Genomic DNA, 25,708 nt, shown 5'->3' on the forward strand with positions numbered 1-25,708 from the left:
GGGGAAGGGGAAGGAGAAGGAGAAGGAGAAGGAGAAGGAGAAGGAGAAGGAGAAGGAGAAGGAGAAGGAGAAGGAGAAGGAGAAGGAGAAGAAGAAGAAGACCACCAAAGGAAATAGTATGGGACACTAGCTCAGTGGAAATTTTGAGTTTGGGTAGGCATGTAGTGTGTAGTCAGGTTGCTAATCAACTACATGGTGAACTACTAAGTGCATTTGAAATGTGGGGAGATGGTTGTGTTCATGAGCCCTTGAAGTAAAATATTAGGTAATTTCTTTCGTATCAAGTGATATATGCCAATTCCTATTAGATGGGAAACAATCAGAATTAGCTTCTAGATGTGTGATGTAAATGCCTCTTCCCTGGTGAAGGAAGATGTACAGTATCTCAGAGATAGGAGATGGTAGCTGGAATGGCATTGCAGAGGAATGAAGACAGTGGTTGTTACCTTTGCAGTAAGTCTTCTCTTACTTTAAAACGCCACCTTCATTTACTGCTCTCCAGATATCTTTTGGACTAAGAAGCCTGAATGTCTCATATTCTATCAATTCTTATGCATAGTCATTGGTGTTTCTTATTTTGTCACCTAGGTGTCTCCTAGTGGAAATAGAGTATAAATAAAATCACCCAAATTAGCCTTCTTTTTAAACGTTGATTTATACGCATCAATGTTTTCTTCTAAGGATAGTTTCAGAACTAGAGGTTGAGTGAGAATAAGAAGGAAAACAAAACAGAACAAAAAAGAGGAACAGGAAAAAACCTTCAGAAGAACAAGAAGAGGTGGGAGATGTTCACTCAATGACACACGTGCCAAAGAGAAAGCAGAAACAGTTATCAGGAGGAGTAGGTGTCAGACAAACTTGCCTCTTTGAGCAAAGTTTGTTTCGTTTTTCCCTAAAATACAGAAGAGTGTATGTGAAGCTTGCTCACCACACTATGCTCAGGCACATACTTATTTTCACCATTCTCCTGCATCAAAGAAAATCATCTCCCTTTGCAAATTGGCTTAAAGTTGGGTATACTTGGATAGCTCTGTACACACTTTGTTGTCCCTAAATAGCACTCTGCAAGTGTGTTTTAAAAGCTAGATAACAATAGTAAAGTCTTAGTTACTTTTCTCTTGTTATGATAAGACACTATGACAGAGGCAACTTATAGAAGAAAGACTTTATTGGGACTAATGGTTTTAGACGATGTGCCAGTGACCATCATGGCCAAGAGCATGGCAGCATGCAGACATACAGAACACTGAAGCAGTAGCTAAGAGCTCACATCTCATCCCTAAGAAGCAGGCTGAAAGGAAGAACTAACTGAAATGGCATGGTTTTTTGAAACCTGATAGTGTGCCCCCAGTGACACATCTCTTTCAACAAGGCCACACCTCCAAATTCTTCCTAAACATTTCCACTGGCAAAACACCAAGCATCTAAACAGATGAGCCTAAACACATAGGGCCATTCTTATTCAGACCAAAGCAACAAGATTTACATGTAGGAGAAATGAAAGTTCATCTTTTATCTATGTGATGTATTTGATAAGAACATATGACAAAATTAAAAAGACTGTTCCTCATTTTGACTTAGTTGGCAAAATAAGGAATCTTAATAAAATTCAAATTATCCAACAAAAGAGAATGCTTATAGTGGAGAAAAGATAAAAGTGAGGTTTCAGAAAGAAAATTCCACATTTCTTGTATAAGTTTACTTCTTATCCCCCTAACCCTTCCCTCCTAGTAGCTCCAATTCAGAAAGCAGGGTGGTGATGCTTGCTCTGATATTCCTCTTAAACCCTGAAGAAATTCCTTGACAAACCCGAGGAAGTGGTTTTCTCAATGGTCATATGATTGGTGAATAGAGGAGAGGATTATAGAGGGGTTCATATTGTAAAATTCACCACTTTGTGTTTTTCAACTTCTCAGCTCCAAACTACTAGATGGTTGGAACAAATTTTAAAAAGAATCCCCAAATCCTTGTGCAGACATATATTTTCTTGATCCAAAAATCAAAAGACACTATGATTATCACATAGGAGGTCCACAAAGTCGGTTGTCACTTACAGAGTGCAGTCTTACTAAAAAATTAAATGAGGGGAGATTGTGTCTCTATACTTCAACTTCTCATATTTTGGGGTTTCACACATGAAAATCAGTATCATTTGTTATGTTTTTAGAACTTAAAATTATACTCTGTCAAGCTGAATAAATTTGACTTTATGGAAAATTCAGTTCATGGTTCTTCTATTCCAGTCTGAGTGAAGTGGTTGTCATGGAGCAGCTTTACTAAATGAAGACTAGGATTTGAAGACCCTGTGTCCTAATGCGTTATGGAGAAGCAAGGGAGATTTCAGGGTCACATTGATGCTATAAGCCTATAAGCTGTAAGCATGGGTTTGGGGAAACACACACATACACACACACACACACACACACACACACACACACACACACACACACAGCACTCCTCTTCTGCTCTGGCCTGACTCCTCCCAGGCAATGCTTGTTGGTCACTACTGCTGTGTAATCAAGGGCCAGACTCAGGACTGAAAACCATGTCTTCCACGATTGTCAGTGGAAAGAGTTATACACAGAAGTAGTTTGTGTCTTCATAGCAGGACTGACCCATCCTTGTGGGTTTTGAAGTAGGAAGAAAGGGGTTTGCATGCGTTTGGTTTGCTTTTCTTAATCCCCCCATATCATTGGTGGGCACAATTATATTAAGCTACCTTAAAAAGCTACGTAGTCTAAATAAAGGTGAATGGAGCAAGAAATTACTGGTCAAACAGTGAATTTTTCTAAAAAAAAAAATATTTGCAACGCACCTGTTCATGACGATCATTACATGGAAGTTTAGGTAAGTAAGATCAAACAAGCAAAAATATCAGTGACACAATTTCAGCTCTGAGTGGATGTAAAGCTAAATGAGCACATACTGTAAGGGCTTCCTCTTTAAGACCGAATTACTATCCCTTTGTCTCTATGTATCACATTTTTTATCTGTTCTTTATTGTTAAACATTCAGGCTTTGCTCCTATCTCTCGGCTATTCTGAATAATGTTGTGATGAACACTTAAATGCTAATATTTTTAGATCTTTTTCAAATTACTTTTGATAAGATTCAGAAGACAGATCATATATATGGTAATTTTACTTTCAACTTTTAGAGGACAAAGAAAAATTTTGAAGTATGCTGCCAGCCGTACACTCCCATTTCTTCGCAAAGACAGTTGATCCTTATAAACCATTCATTATCATGAGATATAAGTCGACTATATTTTTTGGGGGGGTGGGTGTGCTCCACCTGTCAAGATAAATGAATGCCCTTCTGCATACTTATATTATTTTCATCTTCAGCTGAATGAACAATCTAAGCAAGGTTAGGACCACGAGGATGATCCTGCTGCAAAACACACCAAAGAAGCATGTGGCCAGGCAGTGGGCCAATGCTAATCAAAGCATCCAGCACCTGCATACCCTCAGCTGGGGGCTCAGTTCTCAAAAAGAAGTCCACAGAAGGTCTGTCAGCACCTTGTTGTGTGCCTTGGGAAAGGACTCTCTAGGAACGTGCCTGAATGTTTCCCACATGCTAAAGCCCACTTCCCAACATTTACATAACTCCAAAGTGCAACACGGAATCCTTCAGAACCTGGGCTAGGAGGTGGGCTAAAACTCAAACAGTTCATTGAGCTGAAAGGGGGACCCCTGTGGTACTCAGAGACATATGTGAAAAACGGTGCACATGTTAAAAGAAGGGCTACTTTTGTGTCCCATTTCTTATGAGTGAGGTCCATGGCCTCAGAAGGACCCCATGCATGGATCACTTTTCTGCTATGAGCTTCTCAAAATTCTTAACATAGCTCTAACAAGGCGAAAGCCACATGTTTTCTTTTTTCTTTCTTTGTTAGTCCAGTTCTGTAGCCATGCTTGACTATTTTCCATGCAGAACCAGAAATGAAGAACCTAGTGAAGGGTCCATGATACTCCATGGCACTTAGCTTGAAAAAGTAGAATATGGATTAGGGAGAAGTAGAGGAAAGAGTACAGTCATATTTTGTAAGGAAATTGAATATTGTGCATTGAACTCAAAGCCCATCATTTTAGCTTCCCTAGTCAATATGAAGTCTTCCACTCTAAAATAACCACTTTGTCTGGTTGTTCCATGGACTTTCCGCATTTTCTTCTCATTCCTTTAATCTGAAAGAGCAGCCTAAAAGACATGTACGCTTAGAACCAATAGAAATGCAGCCCAGTGTCAGTGCACAGTGCTGAAGGGCTGTGTCTTTACTGATTTTCACTTGTTCCCATGCTCAGAAGTCACTCCCAGAGTTGCGTCTGTCTGTCTATCTGTCTGTCTGTCTGCCCCTTCACTACCTCGTCCTACCACCATTCATCCTCCTGCAAACCACAATTGAAATCCAAGTTTGGGTGAACTTCATCACAGAACTGGTTACATAACTTGCATGGCCCGGGACAAAATGGGGAGGGGGTGCACTTATTAAAAACGTCCTAAGAATTTTAAGTCAGCAACAATAACAGTAGTGACTCAAATATGGACCATTCTAAGCTTAGGATCTGTATAACACAAGCCAAAGGGCAATGAAGCCCAATCCTCCATGGCCAGACTATGAAATACATGCTTTATTTAAGCAGTTCCTTTTAAGGAGCTCGGCTGGCTCCCATGAAGCTAGGGATAAATTCATTTTCCTAGAGATGCATGTTATTTGAATCCATGAATAGAACCAGGTTGGATAGGTGAAGAGAGAGAGCCTGGTTTCTAGACAGAGCATGGAGCTCTTCATTAGGAGTTGATGAAAACATTGGTTCATTATAACATTGAAAAATGTGACTCCAGTGTCACCTACTCAAATCTACCTGCACTCAAGTTCTAAGCTTCCATTCATCTCAAGCCTTTTCTTTGCTGAAGAAGGAAGCTGGTTTATTGTCATTGCCTCAGTTTCCTCCAGAGAGCATAGAATTGGAGTTGGAGATTTTATTCTATTTCATTCACCAACTGGACAGTCAAAATCCTTGCAGCCGGAACTTTCTCTACCTTCTCTTCTCTTCTTTGTATCCATCTCACTCCTCTCCCTCTCCCCACTGTTTTTTCTAACCTCTGTGCCTTGACAACTTCTCAGCACATTACAAAGCCATTCCTAAATACTGACAACAGACAGGAAGAGTTTCCTGTGAACACTCTCTAAGTATAATGGCAAAAGAATCCTTGGAACTAGAAAACAGCACATGTGAAAACTGAGCTCTCTTTATAGTGCCAATAGCCTATACAGAAACACTGGATCAGATTTGGATGAACATGAGAGGGATGTCATAGATCATCCAAAGAGTCCTTCTCAGAGATCTGGAATGGCACTCACTGGGCCCTTCTGGTTGACTCTAAAAACAAGAGTCAGTCTTGAGCAGATTGTCTACTAGAGCTGACGAGCATGCCTAAGTTTGTGTTTGGAGGCAGTCAATTCCTATACTTTAACTTTATGCCAATAACTTTGCTCTCTAATATTTAAATATTTATTTTTCTGTTCTCTGAAAGTCTTTAAAATTTATCACTTATTCCACAGTTATGTAGTCAATAAGCATCCAGTGAATGCATATAGCCCACATTCCACGCACATGTGAGATGGAAGTGGAGGTTTATTTGAGTGTGTATGATATTATTGGCATCAAAATACTGGGAATATAACCATTCTTTTCGTAATCACACCTCACACTCCCATCTCCTGGTTGCCACTGTGCAAGAGAAGACAGGGACTCTTAGATATGGCAAAGGTTTTTCAGTGGTGTAGAAATCATGCTTCTGTGGGAAATCAGAAAAGGTAAGGGGTTTTGGTTTGGTTTGGTTTGGTTTGGTTTGGTTTGGTTTGATTTTTTTTTTTTTTTGTGATCATCTTTAGAACTCACTTTTACCATTATGCATTTCTCTTTGTGATAACCTTCAGGTCAGTCTATAGTCAGAGATGTTGACATCTGTGAAGGTAATTGTCTAATAAAAAGTTTGCCTTACCATGTTTGCCAGAGTGGGGCTTTGTCATGATGACACTTTCTCATTCACTTTCCTTCCTTGACAGACTTAAATCTAGGACATAGTTGGCAAATCCCAACACATTTAGGAGATAACTTACTATTAGTTAAAACTGTATTACACAGTCGCATTTTCTAAATTAATTTCATTGTTCTAGGTCACTGCTCAGTGGTTGAAATAATTTTAAGTACATAGAAAGTATGAGAAGAACAAGATTCTAAGGCTAAGTTCTGAGTTATGACATCAGATAAAACTATTTTTTTTTTTTATTTATTTATTTTATTAGTACACTGTCGCTGTCTTCGGACACACCAGAAGAGGGCATCCAATCTCATTACGGATGGTTGTGAGCCACCATGTGGTTGCTGGGATTTGAACTCAGGACCTCTGGAAGAGCAGTCAGTGCTCTTAACCGCTGAGCCATCTCTCCAGCCCCCAGATAAAACTATTACAAAGTAAAACAAATATTTCAATAAAATATACATACAAATTAAAATAATTATGTTTGTGCTTTGATTTCCACTATAATTTCAATGAATTTGATCTAGTTAAAGGTGAAGAAGAAACTGAAGACATACTTTGGATTTCAATGGTCTTCTGTAAAGAAGCGGCTGCATTTGTATTCACGGTCTGATGGAGAGAATCTTCCTCAAGAGGTCCAGGCTGGAAGAACAAGAGGAAAGATCATGACAGAACGTGAGAATGTCATAGTGAGTAGCACAGAAGCAAAGCAAGCAAGTGGACAACCTCATCGTCAGCGGTCTGCTCCAAGAACTGCTTAACATTTTGCTGACATCAGGTCCCCAGGTGTAGTCGGTTATATTTTATGTCTTGTATCCATATAATTAAATTCCAAGGAGCTTTTCTATTGGTCTCAAGATTAATGTATGGAGACCCTGAAGCAGGTGCACATCTGTGTATTAGTCATTTAAACTCTGAGTTATTTGTATAATATTTTAGGTTCCTCACAAACCAGATTCCATCATGATGGTATCAGCAGTTGAGGCCATGAACAAACTTTCAGGGAAGTTGTGTCAGATGGAGTGGACAGTCTATCATCCGTATTTCAGCAGTGCTTTTACATTTAATTGCCTTAAACATTAAATACTTCTTGGTTGAAAGTCATGAGGCATTTATTCTTTGAATAAAGTAGGAGCAAAAACTGTATTAAAGAAGCCAGAGGAAAGAACAGCACAGCTCCATGGATCTTCTACTTTATTCAAAAACCACACTCATGTCAGCCTCCAGCACGGGACGAATCCCTTCTGTGAAAATCTATCATGATCTTCTGGTATTACACTGATTTTTAACGGAGGAATTTGGCAAACATTGCGAGGAACGCAGTAGAGCTTCTGTTAACTTATGGAGCGTCTCTATTAGAATCACGTCTGACAATGCAGATCCTAGACACGTGACTACGAATGTACTGTGGGGTATAATAGTTGCAAAGAAAATCACCATCTAGTTTTGGGGACACAGAAAGCAAGCGGACAATAGTAGCAAGACAACAAACCCTAAAAAGCCACTTTCCTAGAAAATTCAAGTCAATAACCTCAAATAAGATGTGGGCATGGTTAAACACAAGTGTGGCATGCCCAGAAACTGCTGCCACTAGATGTACCAAAGAATAAACTCATCCAAGTTTCTTCATCTGGAGGAAGAAAAAAAAAGCCCTAAGTGATTATAAATTTCTCCTGCATATGTGAGTGAATCTCACCCCCAGGGTCTCTCTGAGTTGATTATTCTATACTTCAATCATGGGGTTGAAAACAATAGCACCTTTCTTCCAGATGCCACAGGATAACAGAGTAGCTCGGGGATATTTATACATGAGTAAATTCACTAAATATAACTTTGTAGAGTGTTTTTCTTAGCTGCCAAAGAAAATGCTTTAAAACATCAAAAGGTCTGTGTGCAATACAGTTTAGTGATGGAGAAAATACCACTGTACCTAAGTCAGTGTCAACGAAAGGTTGTCAAATCTTACATTTGGTTAAAATCATTTTTAAAAAAGCAGATTGTATACTTCAGATTGTATCTTTAAGAATGTGTTATCCTGATACACTTCTCGTCTCCGAGGAGTGATTGAATCATAAGCTGAAGATCCCTTGGAAAACGCTTTCTGAGGCATCAGACAGGGTTGAGTGAGCCACTTCTCTCACACACAAACTTTCCTTCCATTCACTGCTTTATCAGAACCTAGAGAGAAATAATTTTTCATAGCAATAAAACGTTTCAAAAAGCCACTTCATTTTAGAACTTATATGCAAGACTGGCACAGTTAGTTCTTTCAAAAAAGAAAAACTTTCCTGAGATTTCAGATAAAAAAAAAACGCGATAAATAGAACTGTGTTGGAAAGGGAGAGAAAACTAGAGACAGATTCCAAATGTAAATGCCCTGCTTCTGCAACTGGAGCACCCTGAGGCCTGTGGGCTTGTTTTTAAGTCCTTGGTAATATAGAAAGTATATGTGGTTCAGCATGTTGAGTATGAAAACACAAACACATCTAAACCCACAATTTGGAGTCTTCTGTTAGATGCCATGAAGTTGTGCTTACTTGTAAAAGCAACTCAGAGAATTAAGGAAATTAAATTGATCATTTAAGCCTCTCAAACCATTTCCTCGCATGTTTTAGGTGAATGTCATTTGAGGGTTTAACCTTCAGTAAATTGCACCAATTTGTTTCATTTTTGAATGTGCACGTACAGACAGGGCTGGATTCAGAGTGTTCTCACAATGTGGTCTCTTTATTTTCATCCAGTAGCTCTGCAGAGAAGGCAATGGGCAGGAGTCTCTCCATTGGCAAGGAAGCAAGGGGCATTTATGGGCTGTTTTCCTAAAATTAAAACCTTGTATGGAAGGACCACAGAATCGGGTTATGTATTTTAGAGAATTTGTTGACTCAATCATTCAGAATTATGGGCACTAAAACCATCTGATTGAAGTGTCCACTTGATAAATATTTATGAATATTGGTCATTATTAATAATCTAATAACTAAGTAATGAAATAATACTAAGTAAATAGTAATCTTTAATAAATTTGGAGCCAACATGAGAATACATGGTAAAGCTATGTTAAGTAGTTTGACCAAGAAGATGTAGCCAAAATATTAGCTATTGAGACTAATCAGAATTCGTAAGAGATAAAAAAGAAATCTAACCAAACAGACCACTTTTGCAAGCAAAATGTTTCAGGAAGAAAAAGCAGATACAGATACAAGAAATCTTATACACCCATCATGCTGTCTGTCAAGCAATAAATAAACATAATTTCCCTAAAGTTATTAAGATAAATTATATAATTTGACTACAACTCATGGGCATACAGTGCTAGTTATCATCTTTGTTATGTGAAAGATATAATACCAACTATTCCTTACGTAAATTTAGGCTCAGTGATAGAGAAACCTATGTTTCTACAGCTTTGATATAAAACAGGTATTGTGTGGAACAAACTAAGGTGTTTGTTCAGTTTCACCTCTCTGTCACATGATTTCCAAGTACTGTGGCTATTTTAAAACACCAGCTACAGGCAATTAACTAGTGACCAAGAAAGACTTAACACCAGCTACAGGCAATTAACTGGTGACCAAGGGAGACTTAGAGGCCATGGGCTTGAGTGGCAGTGGGAAATGTCTGAGGAAATATGGGAAGGGTTGGATAGAGGAGGGGGAAATGATACAATTATAGTTTCATTAAAAATAAACTGATAAAAGATTTCAAAGTGTTTTAAAAGCAATAGCAGGAATACAGGTAGAATGAGATTTTTACAAGTATGGACTTGAAGCTTTAGCTGAGTCTGGGACAAGTAAAATCTTCGCAGTGAGAAACATTAAATCCACAAACATGGACTGAGGCGAATGCTTGTTAATATGTCTAAAAATATTTTAAGTTCTAATATTCAGGTTCGTGACTTGGAATTACTCTAAGTACGTGGTATATTTGATAATATATTTATAAATCATCAGTGTGTTTATCTATTATCAATTAATTAATTGATTCCTTTTTTGATGTATGACCTTAGTAAAACTCAGTCTGGCCCTGGATTCATGAGCTTTCTACATTGGTCTCCCAGCCTTGGCATTATAGGCATATACCACCGCACTCAGATCTAAATTTATTTTCAGAATCCTTTGTAGATAATTTTAGCTTTCAAAGACTTCTAAAGATCATTCAGAATTTGTATAATATGGAAGACCTCACCCACGTTCTCCTCAGGCTGACTAGTTACATAAAATCTGTTTATATTTCTACTTTATTCCCTATTCTTGGTATAAAGAGATATAGTTGATTTTTACTAACTTTTCAAGCAAATTCTAAATTTTCATAGATTTTAGTCAAATTTTAATTAACATCGACCTTTGTAAACTTAAGTATTGAACAGCCTTAATAAAAATAGTCAGTTGATTTGTTACATACACAACCATATATAATAATAAGATATTTCTCATTCATCTTCAGTCTGTATAGTGTTTTTGTTACCTCATTACACTGTCTAACTTCCACATCTGAAGTGTTGAAATGAAGAGCGAGTATACTGGACATTCATTATTTCAGAAAAAAAAGTGTTTTTAGTCATTCAAAAGTCATTGAAATACAATTTTTTAAAAATCTCATACCTATTAAACATAGTATAATTGTAAATAAACTACATTAGTCTCCTAAAAATTCTCTTTTATAAAATATACTACTATATAATGGAGAAAAATGAATAGGCTATAGTTATGAACAGTGAAAGAAGGGACCCTCACAAAGATGATAGTCAGAAGAGGCATTATATATAAAAGAATATATATGTATACATAGTTATAATATTTCCTCTTTATAAACTATAATAAATGAGAAATTCAAATATGTTGTTAGAAATGCAACAATCAGTTACTTTTGGAAAGGAGAGAATGGGTCCGGATCATCAGGAAGTTAGATTATCTTGGATCAATTCATCGCTAGTCATGTGATGTCTTTGTGATACTTAATTGGAATGTTTATATTTGTGCAGACTTCTCTGTACAAGTATTACATTTTACTCTCATAAAACGACCTTGGAAATATAAAATTTCCTGCAGAAACTTTACAATAGAGAAGCTCTCTGACATAGGCCAGCAGGGACACGGACCGACTCTTCAGACCATGCCTGTCCCAATGTGCAATGGTATTCCTAAGAAACACGGTGAGAAGGTCATGCTGCAGCTATGTTATGCTCTTAGATACAGACCATAAGTTCATTGGCAAAGAAAACTGAATGTCTGCCTACAACATTCAAACAACTCAGATGAGATCCAAGAAGTGTTCAGTTGGAAGGATCAAAGGGATTACGGAAGAATGTGATGACCTAGACTGAGAGGACAAGGGAGGCAAATCAGGATACTCACTTGACCTTTCATGCTGATGAACTATTTATTATCAATTCCCCTGTGAGGAGGGATTGATTCTTAAAACCCTTTCTCTCATCTAAATAATTGCCCAAGAATGACTGCAATTAGCTGTATATGTTTAATTTGATTGCATAAGTAAATCTGGTTATAATTTTATCCATACTGTGAATTATGAGTCAGTCATTTTAAAAATAGCCAATGTTATTAATTTGAAGTCACTCACAGTTTTCACCTGATAGAGTTGAAGGGGATGGAATCAGGGTGGATTCTGTTGACGAGGAAGTCAATAGACTGGCAGGCTATTGATATTATGCTTACTCCTCACCTCTGAATGGGCAATCGAGGATGACATCAATACAGCACTGAGGAAACATCTCTGAACATCAGCAGAGCCTATCGAGTCTTGTAGGAGTGATGGTAGACCAGGGTAGAAAGGAGCAGGTGTGGCTACTCGGTTCTTGAGGCTAAGAGTATTCCTCAACATAACAGGAAGCAACAATGGACTAGACTGAGATTAGTAGGGGCTAATTTTTATGTTTATTCTAACTTTTGACATACATATTTTATTTTGTTGTGAGGTTTTGCTATGTAGCCTAAAACTTATGGTAACTCTCTTCCCTCTGCTTCCTGATTCCAGAGTTGACAGATGACTAGGCGCAATACACAGCTTCCTTTGAATTTTATTGAAGAGATTTGCACAAAGAACTGTTTTCCATGTCACATCAGTGATAGGCTGGTGGTATTCATCAAGTGAATAGCTTCATTTGGCTAGAGATAAAATCTGTGGTAAATGTTCACTGATGGTATGTTTCAACCTGCCCCTGTGATGCCACTGAGCTCAGAGTAGCATAGAGCTACCCACTGCTGGTTTTCATAGTCCATCCAGAGATGGCTGTAGCATCACTGAGGAAGGTACTTGTTCACTGACAATGTGAGTCAAGTTGCTCCTAAAGCTGCTTTCCTCAGCAACTGGGCTTCTTACGCTTCTAAGTCTCACTTTAGTGATTTCATCTGTTGTTTGTATTGCATTCATTGTTGCTTTACTCTACAGTATAGGCATAGCCACTAAAAAATGTTCATATTCTTCATAGAAAATCCAATTGTGATGATGCTCTATTTCATATTGGCATAGCTATGTTGTCTGTTTTACTCCTCTCAACCTGGCCTCCCTACCAGTAGAAACAAAACAAGAACATCCATTTAGAGCCACCTACAATTCTAGGGAGCCTCACTGTCCTCATTTATGCTTTCCTACTATGTAACATATCTTTTCCTTAGATACTAGTCAAAGCCTTACTTTGTATCCAAGGTCAAGGTTAAATTAGACTCCTCTGTAAAACACTCCGTCCCTGTAGGTGAAATATCCCTGCATTGCATCCCCTGGATCTTTGATAAGATTCTCATTATTCTTCTTGCATTAGTATTTCTGCTCACACAATAGATGTCTAATAAAAGGTAACAAAATGAATGGACAGATAAAAGCCTTCCGCAATGTTTGGTTCCTTATAAAAATGCTTTCTTTTATTGGTAACTATAATCCATGAAATGTTTAAGCTCATAACCCGTATTTCTTTTAACTTTATCTGAAAAAACCCAGACAGAAATAACTCAGATGACTTGCAAGTAGTTTTGAGTTATCTGGACCGTGGAACATTTCCTGAAGCAGATGGTTCAGCGTCTCATTCTGATCACTGAATATAAGAAACCAGTCTCACAGGGCATATCTATATTGGAAAGAGTCTTCAAATAATATTTTTTTCCAAAACAATTTTACTCCCTTTAGATTATCCACCCAACTACTTTTGGAATATAGACAGGTATCAAAATCTAAAAGAAGAGCATGGTGGGAAATGTCATTCTGGCATGTGATACATTTTCTCTCATCCTCTGTTCATGAATTGCAACTATTTAGGATCTTGTAAGCATTCCCAGATTCACACCAATTCCCCAGGGGACTAAGCCTCAATCATACATAATCTAAAAGATGAAAAAAGATGGCAAAACAATGTCTTCATGTAAAATCCAATGCAAACAACCCCCACCCCCACCCCCAGTGAACAACTTGGACACTAATATCTCAAGAGTTCACCTCTGGGGTGGCTGTCAACACCCACTAGGAATCAGTTAAAGATGTTTTTTTTTTTCAGTATCTTTAGACACCCCCCCCCATTCATCTTTAAAAACAAAGGCAATCTCCACATTCAGCCACTGTCTGTGAAATCCCAGCCAAAGGGGAAAGCAGCTGAATATAGTTTAGAAGAGACAGTAGCTTTTAGAAAAAAAAATGAGGAGTAGGAATGGAAGAGGAAGTGAGTGAAAAGGATAGAGAGGAGTCAACAAGGAAGGGAGGAAGAAAGGTAAGACAAAAGAAGAAAATGGAAACAAACTAGAAATCCAGCATTAATGTGCAAGGGCAGCCAAGAGCCCCCAGCATCATCTCAAGGGCTTCCCTGGCTATGAAAATATGAGTTTACGCTTAAAAACAATTTTCCTCTCTTTCTTATGAGCTTGATCTCATTATTTATTCTTGTATGGTCTGTGGCCTTTGTAAGGTCCTGTTCTCAACTCATGACCTGAAGCTTCTCACCCTGTATACCCTCTTTTTTCCTTTGCTCAGTAGAATGTTTGTTTTTAGATTGGAGTCCATAGGGATGAGAAATTCCTAAAGCTTTTCTCACCTCTAGGGAAGATTTCTTTCAGGGGAAGCAGCCTTTGGTGCTGCTAATTGGCTTTGTAGAACAGTAGTTAAAAGTGGCCTTAGAGAAACTATGTTTGCTAGCCAGCTCCAATGTGGATGACTGAAATAAAAGTCTCCAAGGAGTTGTCACTGTTCCTTTCTCTAAACCTAAAAATGAGGTGGCTGTTCCCCGAGCTGTACCCGATGCTTTTCCAATCGATCTCAATATTTTTCTCATGTAGGTGTTTAATTTCTCATAAATTCCAAGCTGGTGTTTTTAAGGGCTTCAGTTAAAAATTATTCATCATGATTTGATTGGACTGATAACCCTCAGCTCTAAACTTGGCCAAGAAAAAGAATAAAGTAAAAGAGAGAGAGATTTCTAGTATGATTTCAAAAATTAGTCTCCTCCAGGAATTTCTTGTACCATACTCAAATGAATTTTAATGTAATAGCATATTATTTGACTGACCTTGCGCAAATTTCTTAAAAGAAGAATTAAATATTTTTCTAAGTATATTGTTTTCATGCTGAAAGTATTTAAAAAGAAGAAAAACCTGTTTGAGGTGCAATATTTAAGTAGAATTTTCTAAACGGTTTTGGTACCCAAGTGGGTCTTCAAGGATATACAGTTAATGGATTCAGCTGATCCTACAATTCCTTGAGGTTATATCATATATTAGTTTGCTGATAATAAGTTAGAAGAAGAAGAAGAAGAAGAAGAAGAAGAAGAGGAGGAGGAGGAGGAGGAGGAGGAGGAGGAGGAGGAGGAGGAGGAGGAATTATTTTTGTTTTGCTGTATTGACAAGGCCTGGCCAAGAACAACAACAAAAAGGAATAGCGTTTAGAAAGCTGGCAATATATTTCTGAACTCTAATCCTCTACACATGAATAAATACATCTGATGAAGTGCAGAGTCCCGCGCAAAGGCCCTCTTGACCCTTCTAATTTGAGCTCAATTGCATGCTCATGGTTGGGAAGCTAGTTGGTTCTGTCAGTGTTTTAAGCTCCAGCTTCACTACATTTTGTTATTTGTGAAAGTGAAATCCCAGATAATAAGTCATAATTGCTCTATTAATCACTTGCAAGGGGGCTTGGAGGGAAATTGGGATTTTTAAAATTGCAGTAATTGGCATCTGAAAGATGTCGTTTTTATTTTCTTATCCAGAGATTACTACATAAAACCGCAGTGGAAATTGCACATAGGTACTTTGGTTAAATGGTGAGGTATAGGCAATATTCCTTATATATTATTTTTTCTGCAGAAATGAAATTTAAAACTTCACTGTAGTCACAATAACCTTTGACCTGAAAAAAAAGTACGCAAGTCAGGCCTTGGATTATAAATTATATTGTCAATGAAAGTGAGAACTCTTTGTTTCTTAGGTTGTTTCAAGTATTACATTTTCATTTCCTCTTTCCAAATGAATTATAATGTACAGCACACTTGTGCTTTTCTTCCATATTTCATTTTAAACATCCTTCTTTCTTTTTTGCTTTGTTCTTCTGGGTGTAGAGAGATCCAGTGCAACAAAATTTACCTTTCATTGTTCAATATACCAACTCCATCTGTCATTCCTATAGTCTCCCATGGGAAAACTATATTCATGTCTATGTCCCTTGAATTTTTAGTAGGGAAAACTGAAACAATTAGACTAAACTCCCCTTTCTTTAAATTAGGATACACAAATTTTAGATTTTGCTTAAGCAATTGAAGATGGCCCACCTAAAGGAGTCAAGATGCTAACTAGTATATTATAATCACAAGATAAAACTTACTAAAAGATATCCAAAGAATTCAAGTCAGTTAAATAATCTATAGCTTCTAGATAATTTCAGTCATCAGTTCCTGATTTTTATTTATTAGTCATCTCTACATCCATGTAGACTGATTAAGACTGGCTAATAATGCTTTTATTTAACGGTGTCAGATCCTAGTTTTCTTTAAAGTAAAAGATCATTGGAGAGATTACACCATCTTCACTAAAGATGCAATTTTAGAACTGAGAATTTGGTTTTATACAGAGATTATCAATAGTAAAGAGACTCATTTTGATGGATATGTTGAAAGAGCCACTAAATCTGGTTTTCTGGTGACACCATTCTGAGACACTTATCAAAGTCACTAAGATTACACAACTGATTAAAGACCCATGCATGAGTGTTCTAAAACACATTATCCAGTGGGCAAGCAGTCCAACCTAACCACCCCCAAAATAAATATAACATTTTGATACTCCATTGTTGCTACCCCCAAATAATCTCCCATTGTGTTTGACACCATTAGTTCATAACACTCACAAAAGACTATTTTTTACATCTTTGATCCTGTGAATGATGTGTGATTTGAAAGAACAGCCTATTGTTGATGCTGATCATTAAGTCCGTAGAGCCTCCTAGCTAGTGACCTTTCTAAAATTACATAACACTTTGTCAGTCCTGCAATTATGTTTTTCAAAAAAATATGTACTTATGCAATAAATATGGCAAGGTAATTGTCTTGAAGCACTTTAGACTCCTATGGTAAGATCAGCAGTAACATTTATGCATTTAGCAGATGGAAAAGACGTACAGTCTTCTATAAATACACAAGCAATATCATATGTTTTTGTTAAATATGACATAAAACAAAGGTTTCAAGAATAATTTTATATATTAGACTATTTACTGGGCGATAGTAATCAATATATACAAGCATTAAACTAGTTGCTGACTGGAGATGAATTGACCTAAAATTTTGTCCTGACTTTGACACAAATGTCCAACAGAATAAATATGAAGTCTGCTGAGAGATTAGCAGTTTGTGCTGCATATTAGATATGTGATGTGGGCCTTTGATCTTTTAGATTCAAGTTCAGGGCTTAGATCTCCTGCATTGCAGCTGCACAGCAAGAGTGGGTTTTTCAACCTTGAAAAGATTCCTTATAATTCTCAAGAAGATAGGATGAAAAAAATCATAAGAATGTTGTTTAAATGGCTTCATTTTTCTGACTTAGCAATCCTACAGGAAATCTCAAAAACTTCTAAAAGTTTAATTTCATATTAAATGATTCAATATCCATATGATTGGGTCAGTAGACAAAACATTCTTCTTTCCAAGGGATTTCATTGCTCAGTTTTCGACTGTGTGAATAATTTGATTGAAAGGAATGCTATGTGGATACTCTACCTGGGAAGAGAGTGTAACATGTCAGTCAAAGCATAGAAACTGCTTGTGCCCACATCCTTCATGGCAAGAGCTACACAGAACTTACTTTCAGATTAAATGATAAACTTTAAAAATATACATGCATATATCATCATCCTTTACCCCTTCTGTTCTGTACTGTGAATGTTTACCTCATTTCCTAGAAGGGCATTTATGCAGGCTTCCGATGCATCACAGATGGCTGTCAGATCATGTCCTCCTTCAAGAGCCAATGCCACACGTCCATTAGCCAAAGTCATCAATTGCTTCGTCAAATGACCAAAGCCTATCATAAGAAAAGCAGAACATTTCAAAGTATTAAATAAGGAAGAAGCACCACTTAGTATGTAACAGTGATTGAGCATTTATTCTCTTAGAGTTCCTTCTTAGCATTTTCTAGTGCTACTTCATTTAACACCCAGATTACTATGCTAGTGTTACATACAAGGGCACTAATGCCCAAAATCCCAGGGATAAGAAACATCACAGAACTTGCATTGTTTCACAAATATACATCAAAGGTTTACTTAACAGAACGTGTGTCCATCTGATGCAAACCTTGAAGAAGCTGTTAATGTAAATTGGTAGTAAAGTGCTTGATTAGGATGTGTGTGGCTCTACATTCCCTTCTCCAGATTCCAGAAGCACATGCACAGACACACACACACACACACACACACACACACACACACACACACACACGAACTAATGTTAATGAGGTAAACTCTTTCATCTGTCTGCCATGTGCTTCTTGTCTTCATGATTAATCTTTATTATAAAAGGAAAGTTTCTAGCAGTACTACTTTACTGTTACATACAGTTCAATTTTTATAGCCTTTTGTTATAAAATATTTGATAAATGCAAAAATATATACATGAAACCTCTACATTAGTAAGCTACAAATGAATTAATGACAATCACACTTGTTTTTTTTTTTTAAGAAAAATGTTGCTGGCACATACACGCTGTTCTCCAACAGCATTAGATCTCCTCCATGTAGGTTTCAGGGGTCTGAATTAGCTTTTATTCTTGAAGAAATTCATTATACTTATTAATTATAAAGGGACGGAACATATTTAGGTTTCTAAATGTTATTGTTTAATTTGCTTGCCTTTGAATCTTACAAAGCAGCTTCTTCTACTTGCATCTTGCTCTCCTTATGTGCCGTGTTATTTCAATGGCTTTGATGCATGAAGCTATAGTTCTTTGCTGTCTAATAGGCCAGTTCCTCTCACAGAAGAGATGCATTACTTACTTGCCCATTTTGCTTCCTATAGATAGCCATTATTGTTGCTACAAAACTTCCAGTTTTTAGTTGTTGTAACTGCAAACAATGTTGCCAGGAGTATCCTTATGAAAGTCTTCTGGTGCACATATGTAAGAATGGACTGAAGTTGTGAGTTAAAAGTCTGTTAAGTAATGCCAGATTATTTCCAAAGGCCTGTTACCAGCCCCCAAACTCAGATACACACATGAGAGCTTTAGATCGGCCACATCCTTGCCAACTCTTGGTAGAACTTTCTAAAAGGATGGATGAACCAGGTCTTATTGCTATGGCATTATTCTGTGTTAGGGAGGAGCTTTCCATTTCTAGCTGGAGTTAGGGTTATCATTTAAACAGCTGTAGAATTTCATTGAATTTTTCCTCTACATGGACTAGGCTTTTTATCCCTCACAATTTGGGACTACTGTAAGTTAGAATGCCTTCATGAGTATTTCTCATATTAAGACATCTTTGCACTTATGACATAAAATAAGATTTCTTCTGATATATTAGTTCTTTTCTATGAACCCAACTAATCTAATATTTCCTTAGGACTTTTGACCTGTGTTCATGAATGAGAATAATGTTTAATTTTCCATTCTTGTACTGGACAGGTATTTCCTCTAAAGTCACTTACATTTGAATTCTCTGTGGGGAAGGCTTTTGACTATAGATTTAATTGTTGGAGGATTATAGGACTCCCCATGCTATCTATGTCTTCTTCAATTATATTTTTCCAGGAATTACTTCTATTATTTATATGTCCGAGTTTACTTTAAAAATATGTATGATCTTTTATCATTTTCCAACTCCAATGGGATGTATGCATATTTCGTCACCAATATCTTTTAAATGCTTTATATTTCCACTTCTCGTTCTATGGGATATTTTCTCTTTTTACATAAGATTATTTTTTTCTTTCAAAATTATTTTCCCAACTTTATCTTTTCAGAAATTTCCGGTCTGTTTAGAACCTTTATTAACTTGAAGTGATTGCACTGTTTAGTCTCAGCATTTCTAGTTGTTTATATTTCATAATTTCCAAATTACTTTTTATAGTCTCCCATTCCTTGTTTGTGCCTTTAATGCCTTCATCATATTCTCTTCAGCGTATTTTATTTGCTACATCTGAAATTTAAACCCTTTAAGTTTGGTTGGCTCTTTGGTTTTTGTATCGATTCGTTTCTACAACTCCTTGAATTTTCCTATTTCCATTTTGTTTTCATTTTTTGATTTGTTTTTTTTTCTGTTTTTATTTTTCATCTCTTGAGATCATATACAGTACAGTCTCATAGATGACAAATCTTTGAAATGTGGTGCAATGGACTGAGTGACTGTCACCACATCTGCACTTTCCTGTCCTTGGTATTTTGGTATCCTAATTGCCTTGGGAAGGGTGGTAATCAGCAGGCGGTATCAGCAGGTGGTTTCAGCTGCTTCTTGGCAGTTAGACGATAACCTCAAAGGTTTTTTTTTATTGGTTAATTCATATATTTACATCTCTTATGTCATCCCCCTTCCAAGTTTTCCCTCTGCAACCCCCTATATCAGCAAACCCCCTGCTTTATGAGGGTATTCCCCCACCCACCCACTCCTGCCTCCCCACTCTAGCATTTTCCTACACTGGGAAATCCAGCCTTCACAGGACCAAGGGCTTCACCTCCTCATTGATGCCAGACAAAGCAATCATCTTCTGCTACATATTAGCTGGAGCAATGGGTCCTTCCAGGTGAAACACTGGAACCCCAAAGAGTGTTCTAACCATTTTTGTTGTTTTGTTTCTTTTGCTGTTGTTATTGTTTTCCTGGCACTTGAAGCTACCAGAAGTTGTAAGTATGGAGCCTTCAGCAGAACCTAACCATGCTCGCTCTCTGCTATCCGCTTGACAACAGTGATTAAAAAAAAATCAGTTGCTTTTAAGCCATTATTCTATTATGCTTTATTGTATCAAGCTTCACTAAGACATCTGGGTTGAAAACTGCATCTGCCCTTCCAGCCTGGTAGAGTCTAAGTTTGCATTCCTCTGCTCAGTGCTTGAGATACTGTCATCTAGGTTCCATTTTGCTATTATGGATTGCAGAGTTGATTTAGGGTTTTGATTTGGCATATTTATCATACATATGTACTGAAAAGCCTGACCATACTCTCATAGAAGTCACCTTGTTTTTCACCTCTTCCCTTTCGCTTTCCTTCAGCCTCCCTTTTCTCTCTTGCAACGATAAGTCAAATCGGCTTGTCTTTTTTTTTAGCAGCAGTTTTTCTAGCACATGCCCTGTCCTTTTAAGCTGGCCTTCTGTTGTTCTTGGTCTTCCGTCATATCCCTACCCACTCTGACCGTCTGTTCTTGCATGCAAAAAACATGCTCTGAAGATTTGGGAATGGATATTCTAAAATGACCAACATTTTGCCAAATTGGAACAATTCTCATTCAATACGTTGCTTAACTCATCATATTCATTCAAACCTGCCTAATTGCACAAATAATTGCATAGTAAATGTATAAAAATATAAGAGTTGTTTATGTGTGACACTTCATTTTTTTGTTAACATACAGAAGGAATACTCAATTTTAAACAAAATACATTTTTAGAAATTAACAATTTTTATTTCTAAGAATAGTCTGGAAATTACCAAGAAATTGATATAGGTAGCAACTGCTATTCCTATCCTTTTGCTATTACTCATTTATATTAGTGTTTTACATTCAGTATAATTTCTAATTTAATAATGATGCATTATTGTGAACTGGAGTTGATGGTCATGCTTCATACTTTGTGTGCAGCATGTCATGTGTTCCCTGTCAATCTTACAAGAAAACATTACTGTTGCCCAAAGATCCCCCCATGCTCCACCTCTTTGCCTGTTCTCTCTGCTCAACTCACTAATCAGTGGTCTTATTGCTCTTTAGTTTGCCCCCTAATTGATGTTTTCCTGAACTTGAAGAAGTTTTCTTTATTGTATTACTCTTTCCAAATCAGAAAACACCTGATTTCCCATCCTTGGACTCACAGCTCACAGTATTTGAAACCCTTGTACAGATCTGCACATTTCAAAGCATGAACACCTGCAAGATCAAATATGCATACAGAAACTCATGCTTTAAGACATGCCTGGATTGTTTTCCAGTTTGACACTTGTATTTCTCTAGAGTATTACATTCTTAGACTTTAAAAGAAATCCCCGAATTCTAGTTGCCAGAGGAAAGCAAGACCCAATGGAATGGTCAAGTAGTAAGAACATGAACTTAAGCAAAAGATGCTTCCATTTAGGACAAAATCATAATGAACAATATCATAATGAATCATCTTGAAGTTTAGAATGACTTGAAATAGTCAATAACCAACGGTACAGATTTTCAGCTGTGGACTAACACAACTATGGGCAGTATGACATGGCTTCCTGCTTACCACCCTAAAGCACTGGAATATTAACCACTTAACTACAATTTGTATGGAAACCAAAACAGTCACGTTATAAATGTCCCATATTCTTATATAGTTGGCAAAAAATATTTTTAAGAGTACATGAAAAACTAGTCAAAACAGCGGTCTAGGTTTTCAGTGTTCCTTAATTCCTGTGGAACAGCCTGATTATTTTACACAGGACACTTAATAAAGATGATGGGGCTAGAGAGATGGCTCAGCCATCATATTCTAGGCTCACAATAAAATACAAGAATGAGAACAATGCCTGTGACCTGCATCTTGTTACTTGAAGAGTTGCAAAGGATGGTAGAACCCTAGTGCTCAGAAATATTCTTTGCCTCAGACAACATTAACAGCACATAGTAATTCACTTCACTGTAGAAAACCTTTTAAAAATATCCTAGACAAGGTCACAGTTAATGGTATTGTTAAGTATTCTAAACAGCTTCTTCTGTAACTTAGCCAGGTCTTTGTTACCATTCTCAAAATAGAATTCAAGAAAAAAAATCCAAGGCCATAAATTACATATTTCATACAGAAATGCTCCTAGAAGTTGAGAATTCAGTGATAAAACTCCCGCTGAGCAAATCAAATCACGTGTATGTTTTCAAACAGAGACAGAGAAATCTGATTTAAGCTCAGTTTTACCTTTGAGAATATAAGAAAAGTCCCATAAAATGCCAAATTTAGATGGGATAGTAAAAAGTCAGAGGAAACAGTGGAATGAGGCTAATCTTTGATCTCTGTCCAAATTCCTCTTTCTTTTACCTACAGGCTTTGTTTCCACTCACATGCTACCCATGTGATCCTTGGAGTCAGAGATGGAGGCAGCTGAGCTTGGGTGCATGAGCAAAACAGCAGGCACAGCAAAGAAATGAAATTTTTACTGATCTTCTTTCTAATCTAAGTCAGTAATTCAAGAAGAATCTCTCAGTCTTATTCTGTGTTCATTTCTCCTGCACACATATGAGACATCAAAATGCCAGCTGAACTGAGTGACAAATGCCAAGACATTACTTTTCAGGACAGGAGAGCTTTAAAAGAAGTCATGCCTGTGCATGTATAGCATGTATATACACATCTGTTTGACTAGAAGTTAGGTCTTTAATAACTATCAACATGATTTCTATGTCATATTACTTCAAGATTCCCAAGTGATGCAAAGGCGTCTCACTTTTCATAGCCTTTAGAGCTGAAAATTTATCTTAAGAGTCCTTCCTCAAGGAAAAGGAAGTACCCTGCATGGGAGGGCTGGTGAGCTGAGTATTCAAGTGTAGAAGTGTGCCAGTTTAACACAAGGCATAGTGGGATCAAGTAAGCATGGGCTACAAAGGTCAATTGGAATCCCACTATGTACCTGTTGTTTTGGAAGAACTATGGCGCTGAGGGAGTAACAACCACGTGAACAGGCCCAGATATTGATACTGAGTGACTAGAACTAGCATAGGTAGCTCCCTGAGACTTGCATTCATGCATATTGAATTCAATGAGAAACATGGACTGTGAGTGTGCATGTATAATTTTGTGTGTGTGTGTGTGTGTGTGTGTGCCTGTGTCTGTCTGTCTGTCTGTCTGTCTGTCTATCTATCTGTCTGTCTTTTCCAAGAGAGATTTGACATCACTTCTTTTGAGGTAATCTTGTAGATTAAGGCATGACTACAGTGTTTAAAAATACTATGCTATATATTACATTATATCACTAGACTGTATATAATATAGACTGCATGTACCCCGGCTGATGTTTTTTAGAACGAATTTACATAGTATGAAATTATAACTGCCAGAGTGAATGTAGTCTGAAACAAATCATTTCTCTTAATAACCAAACACAGCTGGATCAGTTGCTGTTCTCATCATTGACAGAATACCTGACAGGAACACATTAAGAGATGAAGGATTTATTCTGGTTCATGGTTCAGGAGCACAGTCCATCACAGCCATAAAGGCAGAGCGGTAGGAGTGGGTCCCACAGAAACATGAGGCAGCTGTTTATGTGTGTAGGCTGTCAGGAAGCAAATAGCTCCTGCCACAAGGCAAGCTGACCTTCGACCCCCATCACCCTGTCTGACAGCTAGGACCATGTCCAAAAGGTTCCACAACCTCCCCAAAGAATGTCATAAGCTGGGGACCAGATATTCAAATACAAGAGGTTGTGAGGGATATTTCTCACTCAGTCTACAACAAACAGCTGAACTGGAAAACTACAGAAATCCAGCCATGCAGGGACTGGGAGAAGTACTTTTAATTTAAAATCCTCTTTGGTTATGCTAATATAGTAGAAGCAAATGTACTTTTTTCTCTCTAAAATGTATCAAATGAGTCGCAAATATGGGAAATTTTTGAATTATCAATTTCAGAGAGATTTCCTGACACTCTATGAGCCTTAGCTCTGCCAAAGAAGTCATTTTGTGTCAGCGTTTTCATGAGTTCAAAAAAATTGATTGAAATGGAAAGTTGCTCTTAAAGATCTCAAAGATTAAACCTTACATACATAATTAATAGCTAAGGCACAGGACACCAACCAACACATCTCTCCAGTTAGCACAGTTCAAAGCCATCACTCTCGGACTTTCAGAATGCTCAAAGTATAGAAGTAACGAAGGGAAACAGCCATAACTAGTCTTATTTTAATTTTATTCAAAAGAAAAGTATTTTGAAGACCAAAATTAGTATATTCATTGTAGATCATTTGAAAATGATAAAAAAATGAAGTATCACTGCATAGCAGTGTAATATGTAAAAAGAATGGCATATGCTATTATATATTCTGTAAAGATTAGCCTTTCATTTGATAAATAAGTAAAGTAAGCAGCGGCAGTAACACAACTTTATATAATAACAAACCCATGGTTCCCATCCACCAATGATGGTCATTTCTGGGTTTTTGTAGTTCATTGATGTTTATTTCATAAATAAAAAACAATCATATTAGATTATTTTTAAAAAACTGTTAAAATGTTACTAAACTGAAAATATGTCTCATATCCTCAATGTCATTTCATATTCATTAATATATCAGCTAATTATGTTTTTTTGGATACTTGTTATTGCTGTTAAGTTTTATGTAAGGTTCAAAAGGCAGCACATACATAATAAAATACCCCTTTCTGATGATTCCTGAACTTCTGTGTATTGCTTGGGACAGGTTTGCTCTCCTGCTTAGTGACCTCTTTCTTTAAACAAGGCTGTGGGGTGGCTATGAAGGCTGAATCATGTGGAGGCAAAATTACAATGAAGTGCAGTCAGTATTTTCTAAGTCTTATTCTTTAAGGATCTATGTTTGGTGATGTCTGTTGCAAACAACTTATATATTCTTGGGAGATCTCAAATATATCCAAAGAACCTCCCAAAATGTTTTTAATATGACATTATAAATGGCACTGGAAGTCTCTATGGAAGTCAAACCTAAGCCAAATCTACTGCAGGCTGAAGTTGGAATTCTCTCCAACCTGCAATGTAGTTTCCATTTCTATCTTGCTGTCCTGTAGCAGCAGAGATAGGAGTTGAGAGACATCAAACAAACCCCAAGGAAGCACACTTATGCCATGAATCATTAGATTAATACAGAAATCATGATATGATTTCTTCTTCTTCTTCTTTCTTCTTTCTTTCTTTCTTCTTCTTCTTCTTCTTCTTCTTCTTCTTCTTCTTCTTCTTCTTCTTCTTCTTCTCCTTCTCCTTCTCCTTCTCCTTCTCCTTCTCCTTCTCCTCCTCCTCCTCCTCCTCCTCCTCCTCCTCCTCCTCCTCCT

The 25,708-nt window shown here is 37.1% G+C and overlaps 1 protein-coding gene across 1 annotated transcript in view; it reads right to left on the bottom strand.

Moving 5' to 3' along the window:
• The window catches only part of Hdac9 (histone deacetylase 9), an 818,562-nt gene that overhangs the window by 29,618 nt on the left and 763,236 nt on the right, over positions 1–25,708 (bottom strand). The window contains exons 24-25 of the mRNA XM_028768866.1: positions 17,422–17,555; positions 6,606–6,690 (exon numbers count right to left, since the gene is read on the bottom strand). Coding sequence (XP_028624699.1) covers positions 6,606–6,690; positions 17,422–17,555 — 219 coding nt within the window. The remainder of the gene's footprint in view (positions 1–6,605; positions 6,691–17,421; positions 17,556–25,708) is intronic.

Source organism: Grammomys surdaster, unplaced genomic scaffold, assembly GCF_004785775.1.
Source record: "Grammomys surdaster isolate TR1022 unplaced genomic scaffold, NIH_TR_1.0 188, whole genome shotgun sequence".
NCBI classification, from domain to species: domain Eukaryota; kingdom Metazoa; phylum Chordata; class Mammalia; order Rodentia; family Muridae; genus Grammomys; species Grammomys surdaster.